The sequence below is a fragment of the Nuphar pumila genome, chromosome 5 (genome assembly GCF_984573655.1).
Source record: "Nuphar pumila chromosome 5, dmNupPumi1.hap1.1, whole genome shotgun sequence".
In the NCBI taxonomy this organism is placed as follows: Eukaryota; Viridiplantae; Streptophyta; class Magnoliopsida; order Nymphaeales; family Nymphaeaceae; genus Nuphar; species Nuphar pumila.
Window position 1 is genome coordinate 26,796,778 of NC_143253.1, and position 19,279 is coordinate 26,816,056.

The window sequence follows — 19,279 nt, forward strand, 5'->3', positions numbered from 1 at the left end:
TTAATTGCTCAGAGATCGACCCCTACATCGAGTAAGTATACATAATATGTTACACTTAGTTCTCTACGTACATGTTTTCGTAATATAATTATTTGTTAAATACAGACAATTTGATATAGAGTTGCGAAGGGAACTTCTATATCTAACTGATTCAGAATTACAAAAAGAACTTGAAAATAAGTTTATGGCATGGATGAAAGAGTTGGTAAGGACAATGACATGCATTCTGTTCGTGTGAACAACAATATGTTACTTAATTGGTGGTGTTTACAATCATTGTTTATGCTTGTAGGTCCGTTGTGGTGGTGTTAATGACCAAAGAATATGTGATTTACAAAATGGTTCGACCAAAGTTGTATAATGTTACAACAGATGCATCGTAAGTGGTAAGTGATTCCATACAAAAGACTATGGTGCAAACAAGTCAACGATGAATAGTGGCATGTGTGTCCAGGGTAGTAGTTACGGTGAAAATAAACTTGACTACTACGGTGTTATAGAAGAAATAATAGAGTTCACTTACTTAGGCATAAATAACAGGTTAACTTTATTCAAGTGTCATTGGTTTGATCCCACAACAACAAGAGTCGACAAAGCCTCAGGCATTGTGGATGTGAATCATAAATCAAGGTTTGGAACATATGAAGCATTCATATTAGCCTTGCAAGCTCAACAAGTTTACTATACTTGATATCCGAGTACAAGAAAGTCAGATAGAAATGAATGATGGGCAGTTTAAAGGTGAAGTTTAAACTATACCCCGAGTATGATCAGTTACAGGAAGACAAGTTAACTGAAGAGAGTGATTATTATCAATCAGATGATATGTATGACTTCTCTTATGGTCATGATGTCACACATGGTCTGCATGTGACATCTTCATTGTCCGATGACACACGTATAGAAGAATATGATCCAAATGATATACCAAGTAGATGGGCGTCCAATATAGAAGAAGACGAAGATGACGAAGAGGAGGAGGAAGAAGAAGAATATGAAAGTGAAATAAGTGATGAGGAAGCATACTCGATCTAGTGAAATATATGTTTGAGTGTTATGAATGATTTGAATATATTACCATGTTTGATAAGGTAGTAGTTATGAGGTAGTAGTTAGCGGAATATTGGAGTGTGTTTACTGCAGGTACATGTTTGACATTGATATGCTATGAATGATTTAAATGTATTGCCACGTTTAATGTGACTGTATCCATGCTTGCATGAAGTTATTTTTTATTTGAATATGTATCCATGAAATTGCATATCATGTAATTGATCCAAATAACTTGTTGAGCTTGCTAGAATATGGTTCGTGGAGGTCATAGTGGTCGAGGACCAAGTGGAGGCCGTGGGACATCATTAGGTAAATGTCTTTGTGTTATATTTAAATATAGACATTCATTATGTTTTTTCTTATATGTTGATATAAACATTGTTACTTGTTAATCGGCTTTATAGGATCCCAGCTCAGTGATAGGCAGACTCAGCCTTCGTCTTCACGCAATGCTTCGATAGGTATATCATTTACATAATTGTATACTTGATTAGTTTAAATGTGCATTGTGTGAATTTCTAACTCATTGTTTTGTGGGTGATGTTTCACCTACACATGACCCACATACACCAGCTATTTATACACATCACGAGACAACGCCGGATACAAGGTATTCTCAGTGTGACACACGATGACTCATTCAAATAATGTATATCGATAGTCGACCGTAAGTATTTCATTATCACTTGTCCAATATTTTTCTTATAAATAGTGTATATCGACAATCCATTATTAATGTGTATCAATTCATGTGCAGTGCGAGGTTCGAGCAGCAAGAAGTAATACGAGAAATTAAGAAGTCACTACTGCAGCATCTTTCAAGACCGATCGCGCAATGGAAAGAGTACCCGACGAAAGTGTTGGATAGATTAATGTCCGCATTTATGGTATGCAATCGTTTATCATAACTATTGTGTTTCATATTTAATTTTTTGTTATACTCATGTGTGCTAACTTTCTGAAAGTATTTGTAGGCTTCTCATCGCTTCGCGACTGTAAACAAGGAGAAAGACGCAAGGGTAGTATGACAGAAGGTGGCTGCCAATCGATTTGCCGACATACTACACAATATGAAGATTACAACAAAAAAAAACAGCTGGTAGGATAGGTGATCCACTGCAATTGAAGGGCCATGGGCCTTCTACTATCAGGAGAGATTATTGGAAGGGCATGTACGACAAGTGGGAGAGCAATGAATTTCGAAACCGCTCAGCAAAGGCTGCACAAAACCGAGCGAAGATGTCTGATGCCCATTTACACACAAGTGGATTTAAGACTTTTTGGAGCCACTAGAAGAAAATGGTAACTCAACAATATATATATATATATATATATATATATATATATATTATCAAATTTGTAAGTATTTCTGCATACTTATTAATTAGTTTTTTTATCATTTAACATTGCAGGAAGCAGAAAAAAGAGACATTGTGTCTCACAAGGATGTGTTTATTGAAACACATAAACGTAAGAACACGAGAGATTTTGTATCAGAGAAGGTGAGAGCGACATCAGTATGTATTTATTGTATTAATAAACATTACAATATACATGTTACTATGAATTATGTTATCATAAGCATTGTAATTCTTAATTATTAATTTATATTATAATAATTACTTTATAGGAGTCATACGAGCAACAAATGGTAGAGCGATATGGCGATGACTCCACTCAGCATTCGCCTTTTGATCCTGCAACATGGGTGACTGCAACCGGTGAACCCAAAAAGGGTCGTGTGTTCGGGTTTGGGAGTAACATGAACACCATAGCAGTCGTTGCCTCCTGCAACCATGGCTCTTAGAGTTCTCTCGCCAGCATCAACTCCCAACGTCCGATTGACACTGCTATGTCTTGGGATGGTGTCTGTCAGCGTCTTGAAGACAAAATGCAGTACTTTTTAAATGAAGTCATTCCCAACATTGTACATAATGAGTTGTGCAACTTTTTTCGGGACAAGAGAACTTCGTCTGCATTCAACATGAGCTCCAGTGCCCGTCAGGTATAAAGATTCATGTCATTTGTTTCATGTCGTTAGATTTCAAGTTAGTATATGCATGATTGCCTCACTATAAAATTTTTGACACCTTTAGAACACATATATGCATGATTAATTCACTATACAATTTTTATGACACCCTTATAACACATATACACATGATTGAATAACTATGAAAGTTTTTTTACAACCTTACAACACATATATGCATGATTTCATCACTATAAAATTTTCTTAGTGCATTACATAACACATATATGCATGATTGAATCACTATGAAAGTTTTTTGACAACCTTAGAACACATACAAGCATGCTTTTATCACTATGATAACCTTATAACACATATAAGCCTGATATTAGCATATATGAAAGTTTTTTAATGCCTTATAACCCATATATGCATGATTGAATCACTATAAATTTTTTTGACTGCCTTAGAACATGATACACATGATTGAATCACATATAAAGTTTTTTTACTGCCTTAGAACACATATGAGCATGATTGAATCACTATGAAAGTTTTTTGACAACCTTAAAACACACACAAGCATGCTTTCATCACTATTAAATTGTTTTACTATCTTATAACACACATATGCATGATTGAATTACTATAAAATTTTCCTTAGAACACATATATGTATGATTGAATCAATATAAAAGTTTTTTGACTGCCTTAGAACACATATGAGCATGATTGAATCACTATGAAAGTTTTTTGACAACCTTAGAACACATATAAGCATGATTTCATCACTATGGAAGTTTTTTGACTACCTTGTAACACATATATGCATGATTGTGATACATAATATATTTATTTAATAGCCTTATAAACCATATATGCATGCGTGAATCACTATGACATTCTTTGACAACCTTAGAATACATATCTGCATGATTGAATCACTATAAAAAAAAATTTTAGTCTTAGAACACATATCTGAATTCTGTTAACGTCCTTCAGTTTATTGCTAGTCTATGTGTCATTCAACCATTTACTTTGTTGCATTAGATTAGGTGCATTGCATATAATTTATTTCATTATATTTTGTTTATAAATACTCACATTTTGGTTCTCTTGTAGGATGCTGGAGATGATCAGCGTAGAGGAGCTGATGGAGGCATGTAGGGAGGGGCAGATCGAGAAAATGAAGAGGATGATGCCCAGAATCTTGGCGAGGATTAGATTCATGTGTTAAATTTGTTTGACGTACTTGTAACTAATTATAACTTGACAAGGACTGTATTTGGTTGTTAAAGTTGTTTAACTTAGAACTTGTGTTAAATTTGTTTCACATGTATGTATTTTTTATGTGTACTTTGTTTTTTATAAGTAGGTTATATGAATTGTATAACGAAAATTTTTTCTTGAGTTTCATATTTAAAAAAAAATGGATTTTTTTTTTAAAATTAGAGACGGATATTATCCGTCGCTACTCCGTCGCCAATTTAAATCAGTTGTTGGTTTGTAATGGAATTTAAGTTGTCGCTAATGTCAGTCGCCAAATTAGCGACGGACATTAGCAACAGATATGTATCCCTCGTTACAACTTAGCGACAGATTAAATTCCGACGCATAACCAAATCAGTCTCTATTAACGACGGATTAGAGACAAACATGATCCGTCGCTAATCCGTCGTGAAGTAGCGACAGATAAATTCTGTCGTAGTTTAGCGACTAGGGTTATGCGATGGACGCTATCCGTCGCTAAGTCGTTGCTAAACACATTAGCGATGAATTTTATGACAGATTAGCGACGGATAGAGTCTGTCACTAATACACATTTTTCTTGTAGTGAAACTAATACTCTTTTCACTTTTTGTTGCCTTTCTTTTTCTTTATGGATTGACTAGAATCTAGCCATGCCCCTGCATTAATATATGATTACAATTACTATGGTTATTTTCCTTTTCGTTTTCCTTTAATTTAGGAACATAAATCTTATTTTAAGTGTTTATCTACACCATAACATTCTAGATTTGTTTCTTCTTGATTGTCTCTTGAGCTGGATATCTATTTAGCGCCACTAGCATATTTGAGATTATCTAAACTTGGATTGATCTACTATTACTAGCCTACTTTTAGTAGAGGATCAGGATCCACATGCCCTACCTAATAGGTATAGAGGATCATACAGGCTCAGGTGAGACCCAAATGACTAGCGTGTCTCTTTTACAAGGAGACCAAAAGCTTGACACATGTTACCATAAAGTGCAGGCTATCACTAGGTGGGCCCCACGAGGGCATGACTTGAGAAGTTTCAGACCTAAGATCCCTATCTAACCTAAGATCCCTATCTAATTAGTTGAGAACTACGTTGTCTTTAATTCGAATGGCTAAGAGTCAACATAGACTTTAGGGACCTCAACAAGGCTACACCTAAGGATGACTTTCTCCTACCAAATATTGACCTCATAGTAGATAGTACCATCAGGTATGAAATGTTCTCATTCATGGATGATTTTTTAAACAGATCAAGTTAGTTATGATTGACTAGCTGAAGACCTCATTAACCATACCTTGGGGCACCTTTTGCCATACTATCACGCCCTTTGGCCTAAAAATTATTGGAGTAACATAATAGAGGGCTATGATTGTTATCTTTCATGACTTGATCCATGATTGCATAGAGGTTTATATGGATGATACCTTGGTTAATCAAGGACTAGAGAAGATCACCTAGAGTCATTGAGAAGTGTTTTTAAATGCTTAAAAACATATAAACTCAGGATGAACCCCCAAAAGTGCATTTTTTGTGTTGAGTTGGATAAGCTTCATGGCTTTATTGTTAGCAAATATAACATTGAAATATACTGTAGCAAGGAAAAATTCAGGCTATTAAGAGATTCATCTCTAACTTATCTAATAGGTGCAATCCATCTAATATGCTCCTGAGGAATGGTGTTGAGTTTGTTTGAGTTGAAGAATGCCAAAACTCTTTTGACAGACTTTAGCAGTACCTTCTCAACCCACCTATGTTGAACTCTCCAACTATAAAAAGGACGTTGATCCTATACTTAATTGCCAAAAAGATAGCCCTAGGATGCCTACTTTCATCATATAAAGATGGTCGGGAAGACTAAATATGATATCTATTATATAAGTAAGACCTTTATGGATTTTAAAGGGAAATATAATAGATTAGAGAAGACAATCCTAGCTCTTGTTTGGGAAACCTACAAATTAAGGCATTAAAATCTTTAAAAAATTGGGATTTTCATTAGCAACTAATCAGAAGTGTCATCGGCAGAAGAAGTGCAGTCCTACCAAAATTTAAAGACCATAATATGTCATTAACATTTTTTTAATGACACAGAGATTGTCATTACCAATTTTCTAATGACTGATGGATTGTCGTTAGCACTACTATTCATGGATGGACCCAATTCTCTTGAAGGATTTCTTTAGTAATCATTTTCATGCACCTTTGTGTATTCACATGCATTTTATGCATTTTTTTTTTGCATTTTTCTAACATGTTTTCTTTTAGGAATCCAGTTAACCTATTAAGAAAAGACTGCCTAATCCTATCTTAGAACCATCCTTTAGATAGATGAACATTAGATTCATAGGTTGTCCCACAGATTGATGGAGAAACTTGATACTCATTTAATGAGTGCATAAACCATTGCACCATTTCTGTTCTCCATAAGCATGTTTGGACTAGATGTGTTGTCTTATCTTGATATTTTTTGCCCAAAAGCTTGTCTCTGTCTTTGTCTTTTAAAAAAAGTCTTCATCTTTTGCGAACTTGTCAACTATCTTTTGTACGATCTTAAGTAATGAGACACTTGTTTCGTCTTTTGTTTGACCTTGCTTAGCAAAAAAATTTCACTTATCATAATCGAGTTCAAGGAAAAATCCTCGCGTGAAACAAGATACTGACTTAGTCTTCAATCCAACCTTATTTGACAAGATCTCTTTGCCTATATAGATAGACATCACAAAGCGACCCTCGTATTGAGCAACATACATGCCTTTAACTATAACCTGCATTGTTAGCTGTCAATATCTTTGCCTTTTCACAGGACTTTCTTAAAAAGTACAATGTCAAAGTCTATCATTCGCTTTTTCCAAAATCGTTGTGTCTACTTTCTTTGTTATCGATCGAACTTTGTATGCTCAACAACGAAGGGCATTTGTAGACACCCCAATTTTAACCATGTCATTTCATGACAAGTCATATGATAAAATCCTAGGTTTTTAGCTCATTTCAAAGTGATGCTAACTTCAGCATCATTTTTAGCCTTCAAAACACTATCATCAAGAATTTTGTTCTAAAGATGAACTAAACTAGAAGATCTTAGCTTTCAAACAAACCAAAATTAGGTTAATCCGATATCAAAATTAGAAGTAATAACCAAAACAAGTCAACAACCTTTAATGACATATGAAGTGCCATTAGCACCCTGAAGTGTCATTAGCAGACCATAAATTGTCATTAACAATTTACCTAAGTTAGGATATATCATCAACATTTTGTTAAAGACACGTTGATTGTCATCAACGACTAGCTAGAACCATGACATGTCATCAGTATTCTTCTAACACATGAATTGTCATTAGGAGATCTTGATTTTCGTTAGTAACATGTGTTGTTAGCGGTTTGTTTGGTCTAAAATTATGCACCATATGGAGATAAGTGTCTCTAAGTCTTTATCTTTATCTCCCAAACTCAGAGAGATATGATTCATTGAATACATTCTCATTCCTAGAATCCTCAATGATCTTGTTTATGTCTTTGTGAGTGATCCCTAAGCTAGGAAACCTCCAACCAATAAAAAAGAAACCACCTAACCCTCAACCAATCATATCTCGCCACCTCAATCATAGATGAGTCTGGATCCCTGAATTTCATATAGGTAGAAACAATATTTATATATGCCAAAAAATCTATAAATAAGGGTCTAATCTTCCTAATTTGGGATCTGGTATTAAAGATCTAGAAACACCTTTAGTCTGTAGAAATTTCTACTTATATTAGCCTTCTAGTACCTAACTCCAACCCCATTCAAATAGGTCTAGCCTAGCTAAGCCTATTAAACCTAGCCTAAGACCCATATCCCTTATCTCACCTAGCCTCCTAGAGCCTGCGACTAACCAAAGTGTTGGCCGAGTTCTACCATACTGTCACCATCATAGAAAAGAGCTACATAAGTCCGAGGTGAGATTCAATCTCTTTTGTGCATTTATTTAATTTATTTTGTTATTCCAAGTGTGGACTTTTCTAACTTTCACATACTTGTTCATGTTTCGTAATATTTCTGAGCCATGGTGGTAGCTCACACCAACCTCATTTCTTTTTTAGGACCCACATATGAAGCATGACCACTCACAAACTAAAGCCTGACGTTGAACATTTTGAGCTCTTGATGCAGCTGATCCCTACTCAACAAAGGAGAAAAGACACACAACTTGAAGAATGGACTCCACGTCTCTTGTTTCTAATATTCAGATATGATGTTTTGAATCCAAAACTCTTTTTTGGATAAAACCAATTTTTTGAGCCATGGTGGTAGCTCACACCAACCTCATTTCTTTTTTAGGACCCACATATGAAGCATGACCACTCACAAACTAAAGCCTGACGTTGAACATTTTGAGCTCTTGATGCAGCTGATCCCTACTCAACAAAGGAGAAAAGACACACAACTTGAAGAATGGACTCCACGTCTCTTGTTTCTAATATTCAGATATGATGTTTTGAATCCAAAACTCTTTTTTGGATAAAACCAATTTTTTGGTTTTCCAAATTCGAGATCCACACACCCTCACAACCTCACAACCTCCCTGCTGGCCATATCATTAAAACATCATTCTTCAACAAACTTCTCACCAACCTGTGACAATGGGCACCCATAGAAATTTTGAATGGCAGTGGGCCTTGTAAACCAACCCTTCATGTTAAGTTTCATAACACAAAATGGACCCTTCTCAGATTGGGGACCATCTTTTATTTTATCATTCCACAAACTCAAGATGCTTACATTTTGCATGACATCTAGAGATTAACATCTACATCTTAGAAGATCATTCCAATGCCAGGATTTCTACGCTTAGAAAGACATTAATAACTTACCCAATTTCAGCTCAAGTCAATGGTCCTATAGAGGTTCTGTAATCTTTGACAAATTTACTGCCCGAGTTATGGCCCTATAGAGATGTATAAAGATGCAGCTCCCCGGAGTCAAGCTTCCTCACCATGGAGCTCATCATTGCATTTCAACCGATGCTCTAACATACAATTGAATGGACCTCCATTGGTTAATAGTAAACATAACATAATTAAACTCTTTCAGAACCAGGTGGGGTCAGAATTCCAAAGCGAGCTCCCTATGCCTATTCATGTCATTCAAGTACATGGCTGCATCATACTCCTCAAGATCAAACAGTTCTGCTGAGCATGTTCTCTGCATAACTGGCCTTTTGAGATTTATGGTGTCATCTTCCCCCCTGAGGAGCTGCAGAACCTGCAATCAGAAGCGCACAATGAATAAGAAACTTTTGTGCTTCTGCTTAAAATGCATGTAACTTCAACCAAAGAAATGAAACCCAAACGCATGCCTGACTGATGCTAGGTCGAAGGATGGCTATATGCTGGATGCACATAGAAGCGGTCAAAACCAAGCAGTTCATCTGATGAGGGTCATACGAGTCCCCAAGACAAGGATCAACAAGATCCTGATTGTTGCTTGCCTCAAGTAAAGGCTTTGCCTGTGGACAGCAAAGAAGAAGAATAAGGAACCGCCACAAGTTTTCTGAAAAACTTTTAATCAAATGCAGAAGAATTTCCAAGAAGAATGAGCACATACCCACATAACAAGACTTTGCTTAGAAGCATCAATTGCTCGACGTCCGCTAATGAGCTCAAGTAGCAGGACACCAAATGCGAAAACATCAGTTTTCTCATCGATGATGCCATGCATGAAATATTCAGGAGCCAAATAGCTATCATGACAGGAGGAACATGGTCAGAATATTTGGAAAGACAGAAATGACGCATAAACTTTAGCAGAAAGAAAAAAAAATTATGATTCATCAACAAACCCAAATGTTCCTTCAAATCGAGCAACTGTAAGGTGTGTCCATTGATCAGGCAACCATTTTGCAAGTCCAAAATCAGAAATCTGGAAAGGGCAAAGTCATCCAAGAAATACCATATCAGACAAAATATATACCAAAACAACCCCATCTCTAGATGCAACCATGCTATCAAGTTTCACTCTTTGCAAATAAAAACTGAAAATTTTCCCCAATTACTTTGGAAAAATGGCAGATCCTGAACGATTACATACTATTGTTTGCATGGACTAGCAACCAAATGTTAAATCTAGCCATACAGGTGTTTTATCACGTCTAGTATGCCACAAGATTCAATGTTTGAGACGGTAAAAAATCAAGGACCCATAAGGCCAAGGGTGGTTTAAAAATGATATAAAACATCATGTTGGAGTCAACTTCAACACATGAAAATAGTAAACAGAGTATTAAACATGACCCAAAGGTTAGATTTCTCTTTTGGAGATTAGATCTATATAAATCAAGTGTGTATCGCCATAAGTTATGGTAGTTCAGTGCCACAACAAAAGCACCCATATTTTCGTGTGTGTAATGTGTATGTGTGTTCAGCACCGATTCCTTCAAGTGATTAGCCTAATACCTGAGGCTCAAAATCCTCAGTTAGCAAGATATTGGATGCCTTGATATCTCGATGAATGATTCGTCGTTGGCAACCTTCATGAAGATACTGAAGACCCTCTGCTGTTCCCAAGGAAATTTTATACCTAATCTCCCAACTTAATCTCTTTTTGGCACCTAGAAAACGAAGGCAAATTAAGTGGAATTCATGCTTGTAAACAGGAATTTGAATATTTTCCCATTATATATAAACGTACACAGAACATTTCCAACATATACCATAAAGAAGAGAAGCCAAGCTCCCGTGATGAGATAATTGGAGGACGAGGTGCATCCATCCTTCAACACTAAATCCTACCAGACGAGCAGCATTCTTGTGATTGATGTGGGCAATGATACCAAGTTCAGATAAGAAATCAGCGATTTTTTCCTCTGTTGTCCCCTTGATCAGCCTCTTGACTGCGATTAGTTCCCCATCAGGAAGAGTTCCTCTGTACACCTCAGCATAGCCTCCTTTTCCAATAAGGTTCTCTGTTCCATCAAAAGATTTAAAAGCAACATGAAGTTTCGATCATCACCATCAACAGTTTTTCATGATATTCGCAGAAGGAAATCAGAGATCTTAAATCACACCAGAGCAGAAATTATTCGTCGCGGCTTCGAGCTCAGAAAGAGTGAAATTCCTCCAAGAAGGCTTGAAACAGCAGATCTCAGGTTCATCTACCAAGTTGCGTGTGGACGACATATCACTACCGATGCTGCCCTTTCTCAAAATCTTGGGCATCCCAACAGGGGGGAAGGTCGACAGTCTCCTGATCGACCTCTGCTTCCACACCCGCAGCAGACTTCGCCAATGTGTGATGCTGCTAGGACCTCGAGACTCATAGTCGGAAGTACAAGCTTTAGAAGTGGCAGTGTCTAATTCCAAACCCCTGATGCAGTCCTCAAGGACTCCTCTGGGCGAGAACTCTTCAGTCCTGCTTCCACTCCTACAAGAAGAAAAGGTCTCCCCTTCTCCCTCTTTAACAGATGCACTCTCCTCCATAACTGCTTGCGTCTGTCGAATTCAAAAATAACTGCTAGCCATCATCTATACAAACACGAAGAAGAAGAAGAAGAAGAAGAAGAAGAAGAAGCACTAATCAAAACTCGAAGCTAATCAATGATGGATCACAATCATATTAAAATAGAAACATACATGGAAAATCTATGCAAAAACATAGTACAAGACTACCCATCAAGGGGAAAAGCAGAAAAAGGATTTATAAAAACACAATAAACAAAAAAAGTTTGATTCCTGTTGGAGCTCAAGATAGGTGGGAGAATCAAGCAACATACCAACATTCCCATATACACATAAAACCTATGAAAAGATATAAAAAACGTTTAAAGAATGTTGTTCTAAAATGGGTATCAAGATAAACCTCAGAAACATAAACATCACATCGCAACTTGTAATAAGTATAAAAAATATACACATAAAACCGTACAACCATGAAAGCAAAAAAGGGAGAGATGAATACCATAACAATCGACAGGAATCATAGACGCTTCGTTTCATCAGGCTGAACCACTGATATGTAACACAGACTCTCTCTCTCTCAAACTAAAAAAGAGGGAAAACTAGAGGGTGGGGGATTAACCAAAGAATATAAAAGGAAAGAAAAACTACTAAATGATGAGGGAGAAGCTTTGTGCAGCAAGCAAAGCGAAGACAGAAGCCAAGGGATTCGTTCTGCGGGAACGATAAATGCAGAGAAAGAGTGAGCAACAACGAGCAAACGTATTAATGATTGTGGTAGCAGTAACAATCCCGGTTCGTACATATTGCCCGTTGGGTGACCTCCCCGCCTATCGAGAAACCGTTTCTGCTCTCTGCCTCTTAAAGCGTAATGGCAATCTCCGTTAAATTGGATTGGACAACTCAGGGGGGGTGGGGTCCCGTGTCGACGGCGTCAGACAGTGCCAGCCCGGGATTTCAGCCCGCCCGCTGGGCACCCATTGCACGCTTCACCACGTTTCACTCACCGATTTCTCCTCTCATCCCCCATTAACAAAGTGTGCGTAATTTCCCCACCACATAACAACATAAGATAAATGAGAGAGAGTGTTCGTGTTTGAAAGGAATTTGGATAGCTAGGCTGCGCGGGTCGAAATTCAGCCTAAATCTTTGCACCCACGTCTCCCTCTTCTGCCCTTGTGGGTGATTGTTAAAGCCTTTTTATGGTGGTTGGATTTGGAGTGAGGATAATAACCACCTGCCAACATCCTTTTTCATTATTGCTACTTTGAGTAAGTTGTTAATTACGGAACGAGCCTGCTTAATTTGGAAGACATTCTTATCATTATCACCTTCAAGCAAAAATCGGGTCAAACAGAAAGGACCAACTCTCTTTCTTCTTGACTCGCACGGATCCCGTCATTTGAAATAGGATGGGTTTCATCCTATATTCAATCCTAACCATTTTAGACATTGATTGGATGGCTAGGATTGAAGGTATGATAAAACTCATCCTAATTCAAATGATGAGATTCCTATTAGACTATGATCCTTTTTTTCTAGCCGTAACTTACACTTCTTTCTGCCCTGTCTCTGCTTATAAGGGTTTCACACACTTAGCTAGCTGAGTTGAGTTTAGGCATTCAAGTTAAATGACATCACAAGTTCGATATCCAAAGTGTACATGATTTGCTCAACAAGACATTATCCTTGGTGGACAGGAGGGCGAATTTATGGAGTTTTTGTACCGTGGGCACCGAAATAAAGCCATAGTCAAAGCGGCACCTTTCAATAGCGATTGATTGCATGGACAAGATTGTATAGAACAGTCACATATAGACACTACTGGCCAGATGCAGAGGTGTCTTGAACAAGTCAAGTTTCTGTTTCACCTTTTTTTGTTTTGGGTTTTTGTCCGAAGTATTCTGGTCGCCACTGCACTAAAGTGGGGTGAAACGTTACAGGACAACTAAAAGGTGTAACATGCAAGACACCATGTTTCAAGTGTTCCACCTGTCCATAATTTGGATTAGGTGCATGAGACAAGGACAAAAGTGACCTGCGGATATTAATGTTAGTGTAGTCAGACGCTCCCCGATGGAACATCCAAACCAGTGTTTCTCCTTGTTATTTCAAAAAAATATTAAAATTTTGCTTAACTTAGTCCATCACACAATTGAGCTTGAACCAGGTACGCTCGAAGGCACACGTTATCTTTCAAGCGATAATTGCCCAACTTAAGATCAAGTCTTCAGTGCAATAGGTACTCGTGCAACTATGCTCCAAAGATACAATCGAGCTTTCACCTACTCATGAAAAATTGGTCCACGCTTTGCACTGGGTGAGACTGATAACCTCAACATGAACCACCTTGAATAGCCTCTTGACTTGGACGGAATGATCTAGGTTCGAATTGGGTATGAGTCATGAGTTCAGATATGAGTATGAATCTAAACTATAAATGAATATGGTTTTGAACAACAATTGGACATGTATTTGAATAGCAAATGATTCTTGATTCAAATAGTAATTGGATCTAGATCTAAACTGTAATTGGATCTGAATCTCAAAAATAGATCCAAAATCAAACCTCAAAAACCAAAAGAAGAAAGAGCAAAGCTCATAGAGAGGAGAAGAGAGAGCACTCGTGAAAGAGAGAGGAGAGAATAAGAAAAAAAATGAGAGAGGCCTGGGGTTTATATACCCCCTAGCCCATAGGTCACTATAAAGACCATAACGGGCCTTTAAGAGGCCCAAACAACCAGTAATTATGAGCCATGACAGGCCAAAATAACTAGTCATGAATGCCCAAATGGCTAGCCCAATAACGATGACAAGAATGGATAGAAGCGATGATAAAAAGTTTAAGATCGACCTTGACTTAGTCAAAGGTCAATGATCAACAAGTCTGTAATTGCAAAGTCAAGGTCCACAAATAGGATGGTCAAAGTTGGTTTTAAAGTTGGAGATTAAATCTGTCTTAAGTACTAAAAAAAAGTCAAAACCAAGCTAAACCGAACCGAACCGAATCAAAATCTAAAATCCAAGTCCAAAGTCAAGGTTCAAGATCGAAGATCTAAGGTCTAAAAATAAAGCTATGCACAAGCCGGAGATCTAATGCCCTTGAGGGCCTTGCCCTTTAAGGCACCACCCTTCTATATAAGGACAAGAGGTTTCCCAACATCCTTCAATATGAGAATAAACTTTTGTAGAGAACCCAAAAAATTAGAGAAATAAAACAAATAGAGGAAAACTTAGGTAGTTTTGAGTAAAAATCCAAGAGTCCCCTATGTAGATCAAAACTATAGAAAAAGACTACAGAGGTCATTCGTGAAGATTCAATACATAAGTAAAGATACATTTTGGGTTTGAACTCCTACGTTAGTGTTACTTAGTCTTAATTAGTCTGGGACCTCAATAATGTTAAGTTTGAATTAAGAATCATAATTGACCTTCTAGACACTGTAACACACACTTTCACTTCAAGTGACTATATTGTATCTATCAATATATAGAAGTCACACATTAAGGGTCCTGTATTGTATCTCAGTTTTATGAGTGCTCTAGAGACATAGTTTAAGTCCCATAGAAGGTGACCTCATATTTATACTCATATAGGTAAGTACATCAAAGTGTAAACCTATTTGAAACACCTCAGCCACAAGGCCTATGGATCTTATTAAGAGTTTAATTTGAACTCAACCTCCTTACATAGGTTTCGAGCACTTAACATTAGGAATGTGAAAAAAATATTAAGTGCTTAATCCAATCACTCAGAGACTTGTTCTTACCATTAAACCACTTGCCATAGTTTGACCCTTATCATGTGGTTGGGTTTCCATCAACGATGATTGCTTTTATATATTTTAACCTCATCCCTCTCGATATTTTAAAGACAATATATGGAGAAAGTCCCTTTGTCAATGAATCCATTAAGTTTTGACAAGATTTCATATATTCAATTGAGATTACTCCTTTCTTGAGTAAACTATTTATATAATTATGCTTTAGACTGATATATAGATTTTTTTACCATAAATATTACTTTCTGCTTGACTATCGTAATGCATAGCTATCAGAGATACTGACTTATCTCCTAACAGTATCTCTATTAAGAGATTTTTTAGTCATTCAACGTCCATACTAGCTGATGCTAGTGCTATCAACTCTGCTTTTATTGTAGAATGAGTTATCACAGTTTGCTTCTTAGATCCTCAAACAATTGTTCTAGATCCAAGGGTAAATATCTAATCACTTGTGGATCATGACTTGTTGAAATTAGAATTCTAGTTTGCATCACTGTACCCTTCAAGTACATATATTTTTTTATAGAATATCTCATAATCTAGAGTTTCTCTCAAATACTTCAGGACTCAGTATATATCATTCTAATACTCATGTCTTAGATTACTAGTATAGTATCTCAATTTTCTCATGCTAAAAGTTATGTCTGGTCTAGTTTCATTTATAGCATACATGAGACTGTCAATAATACATGCATACTCCAATTAGAATATACTTTTTTCAGTGTTAGCCTATAGCTTAACACTAGGATCAATAAGAGTAGCAATAAGCTTATATTCATAATGACTATATTTCCTTAAAAGTTTTTCAATATAGTGAGATTGAATTAATGTATAACCATTGTTAAATCTAATCAATTTAATACTAAGCATAACATCAACTAAACTCATATCTTTAATGTCAAATTTAGATCAATAAAAGAAAACTTTTGATACCATTTATGCATTTTATATTATTACTCATGATTAACATATCATCCACATAGAGACAAATAAGTATAACATTACTACCTTCTATTTTGCTATGTATGCATTTATTAAATTTATGAATTCTAAATCTATATGAAATAATTATTTCATCAAATTTCTCACGCTATTGTTTAGGTGATTGTTTTAAAACATATAATGACCGAGCTTAACAATTTGCAAACATTATTTTCTTGACCTGGTATGATATAACCTTTAGATTGTTTCATATAAATTTCTTCTTCTAAGACACTATTCAAAAAAACAATTTTAACATTCATTTGGTGAATTTCAAGGTTGTAAATTGATGCCAAAATAACCATAGTTTTAATAGATGCAATCCTACTTACAATAATAAAGTCTAGGTTTTTGTTTAAAGCCTTTAGCTACAAGTCTAACTTTAAATTTTTTAATAGATCCATCAGTTTGAAGTTTTCTCTTAAAAATCTATTTGCAAGCCAAGGGTTTAAAACCAGAGGGTAAATCAATTAAAATTAAAGTCTTATTTTGAATAATAGAATCTAATTTACTCTTTATAAACTTTTTCTAAAAAGAGATATCAGGCGAGGTCATAACTTTTAAAAAAGAAACAAGGTCTTTATATACCATGTAAAGATGAAAATCTAAACCAAAATCTTTTGGCTTTCTTGATATTTTATCTTTTTGAATTTCAAGATTTTCAGGCTCACAAATTCTTTTTCTTGGATTATTTTCAATAACTTTTTGAGCTTCAAGTGATTTTAAAGTTTAATCTTCTCTAAATTTGGCTTAGATAGATTCTAAAATCACTTTGGTTTTAATATCTATAGATCTATATGTTTTACTATTTGAGAATATGTAATAAAGACACATGTTCTGGTTTTCTGACAAAGTTTGGTTAATTTTGATTCTGTAAGCTTTACATAAGCAATATAACCCCAAACTTTTAAATAATTTAAATTTAGTTTTCTAATTTTTCAAAGTTTATATTATGCAGTGTTTGACTTAGAATATGAAACTCTATTTAAGATATGACACAAACTAAGCATCACCTATAGATTATAATCTATATCAGAACTAATAAACATTTAATTAACCATATCTATTAGAGTCATATTCATATGTTCAACTACACCATTATTTTGAGGAGTATATGGACCATTATTTTATCTATGCATTCCATGATTCTCACAAAATTTAATGAATTCATTTGATAAATATTCACCACTTCTATCAGACCTAAAAGATTTTATTTTATAATTATGAAAGTTTTTAACCTCAACTTTGAAAATCTTAAAATTTTAAAATGATTTGGCTTTTATTTTCATGAGATAGACATAAGCATATTTTGAGAAATTATCAATAAAGGTTATAAAATAATTGTTACCCCCATGAGTTGGAGTATTTTTCAAATCACATACATCACTGTGTACTAAATCTATAATTTGAAAATTATTTCAATACTTTAAAATAACTTTTTTGCAAACTTTACATGAATACAAACATCACACTTTCTAATATGTTCAGTTTTGCATTTAGGAATAAGTTCTAAGTTACTTATGATTCTTAAAGACTTATAATTTATATGTCCTAATCTAACATGCCATAAATCATATGAGTCAAACATATAAATAGAAACAAAATCAACTTTATTCATCAAATTAAGCTTGAACAACCCATTGGTGGTGTAGCCTTTGCCTACAATTTTTTTGTTCTTCAACAGTATAATACTACCGAATTTCATTACAACTTTGAAACTATGAGTTATAAGTATGTAAGCAAATATAAGATTTTTCGTGACGGTAGGTATGTGATACTTATTTTAAAGGGTTAAGCATTTCACAAATGTGAAATAAAGTTTCACGTTGCATTTTTCATGAATTTTAGCTTCATGTTTGTCTCCCATATCTATCTTATGATTTTCCCCCATGGTTTCATATATTTTGAGTATATTTTTATCATTGCATGAATGAATCATTGATCCAAAATCTATGTACCACCCTTTATCTGAAATAATCATGAATATCTCACTAACTACAACTACCAGGTAATCATTGGGTTTACTAGTTTTATTGCCTTAAAATTTACCAAATAAAATAACACATGTGAACATATTTTATTTGTAAAATAATGCATGCAAACATATATGTTTTTATGTCATTCACATTCTTTTCATACTTTTTACACACAAAATATATATTTTTATGTTATATAATTTCCATGCATTTGGCATAAGACCCTACCTTGAAATCCACAAAGTTTTAAAGGAAGCAAAAAAACCCATAAGTACCAATGTGCGATGTGGATAACACTCACTGATGGGTCCAAACATGGGTGAGTGCTTGCATGTGCCTCAATTTTCACGTTGTTAGCATGGAAAGAGGACAGACGTGCGATCGTAGGTTTTGCAACCAATCGGTCTGAGTTCATGGTGTAGGGGTAGCACGCGTGCTTGCACCACTACGTGGGTCCAACTCTAGAAATGTTAGAGCAAACTGCAAGGAAGAAAGTGGTAGTCTGCACTACTACTACGATGTGGCAAGGAGGTCAATGGACCGTACCAACCCACCAATAGTGTCACGATGAACTAGGAGGAACTTGGCCGACCTGCACCACCCATGGTTCAGTCGGGGCAGAGAAGAGGCTCGATCGACTGGCCAAGCCTGCGAGTCAGGCATTAATCGGGTACTTCAACGACAATTGACTGGGGCACTGCACCACCTATGGTGCAGTCATCGGTGGTGGCAATAGCAGGGAACCACAGATGGGCTACCGATCTCAGGTAGAAATAGAGAAGGAGCAGCGAAGGTTGCTGCCCTCCATCTGGCA

At 35.8% G+C, this 19,279-nt stretch overlaps 1 protein-coding gene across 1 annotated transcript; it reads right to left on the reverse strand.

The window, feature by feature from the left end:
- Positions 1-8,973: 8,973 nt before the first annotated feature.
- LOC149837205 (receptor-like cytosolic serine/threonine-protein kinase RBK2) lies at positions 8,974-12,687 on the reverse strand. Its single transcript, XM_090005886.1, has 8 exons — positions 12,226-12,687; positions 11,336-11,792; positions 10,982-11,233; positions 10,725-10,879; positions 10,112-10,191; positions 9,877-10,012; positions 9,629-9,778; positions 8,974-9,534 (listed from the first exon to the last, which is right to left on the reverse strand). The coding sequence occupies exons 2-8, from the start codon at positions 11,745-11,747 to the stop codon at positions 9,376-9,378; spliced, it is 1,344 nt and encodes a 447-aa protein (XP_089862012.1). The 5' UTR covers positions 11,748-11,792; positions 12,226-12,687; the 3' UTR covers positions 8,974-9,375.
- Positions 12,688-19,279: the final 6,592 nt, after the last annotated feature.

Bases quoted from the DNA above. Each gene is read 5' to 3' on its own strand.
- LOC149837205 (XM_090005886.1), bottom strand. From the start codon at position 11,747: ATGGAGGAGAGTGCATCTGTTAAAGAGGGAGAAGGGGAGACCTTTTCT. The intron at 10,880-10,981 runs GTATATGTTGGA...TTCGTTTTCTAG, and splicing joins CTTGGCTTCTCTTCTTTATG to GTGCCAAAAAGAGATTAAGT. The intron at 10,013-10,111 runs GTTTGTTGATGA...CTGTCATGATAG, and splicing joins CGATTTGAAGGAACATTTGG to CTATTTGGCTCCTGAATATT.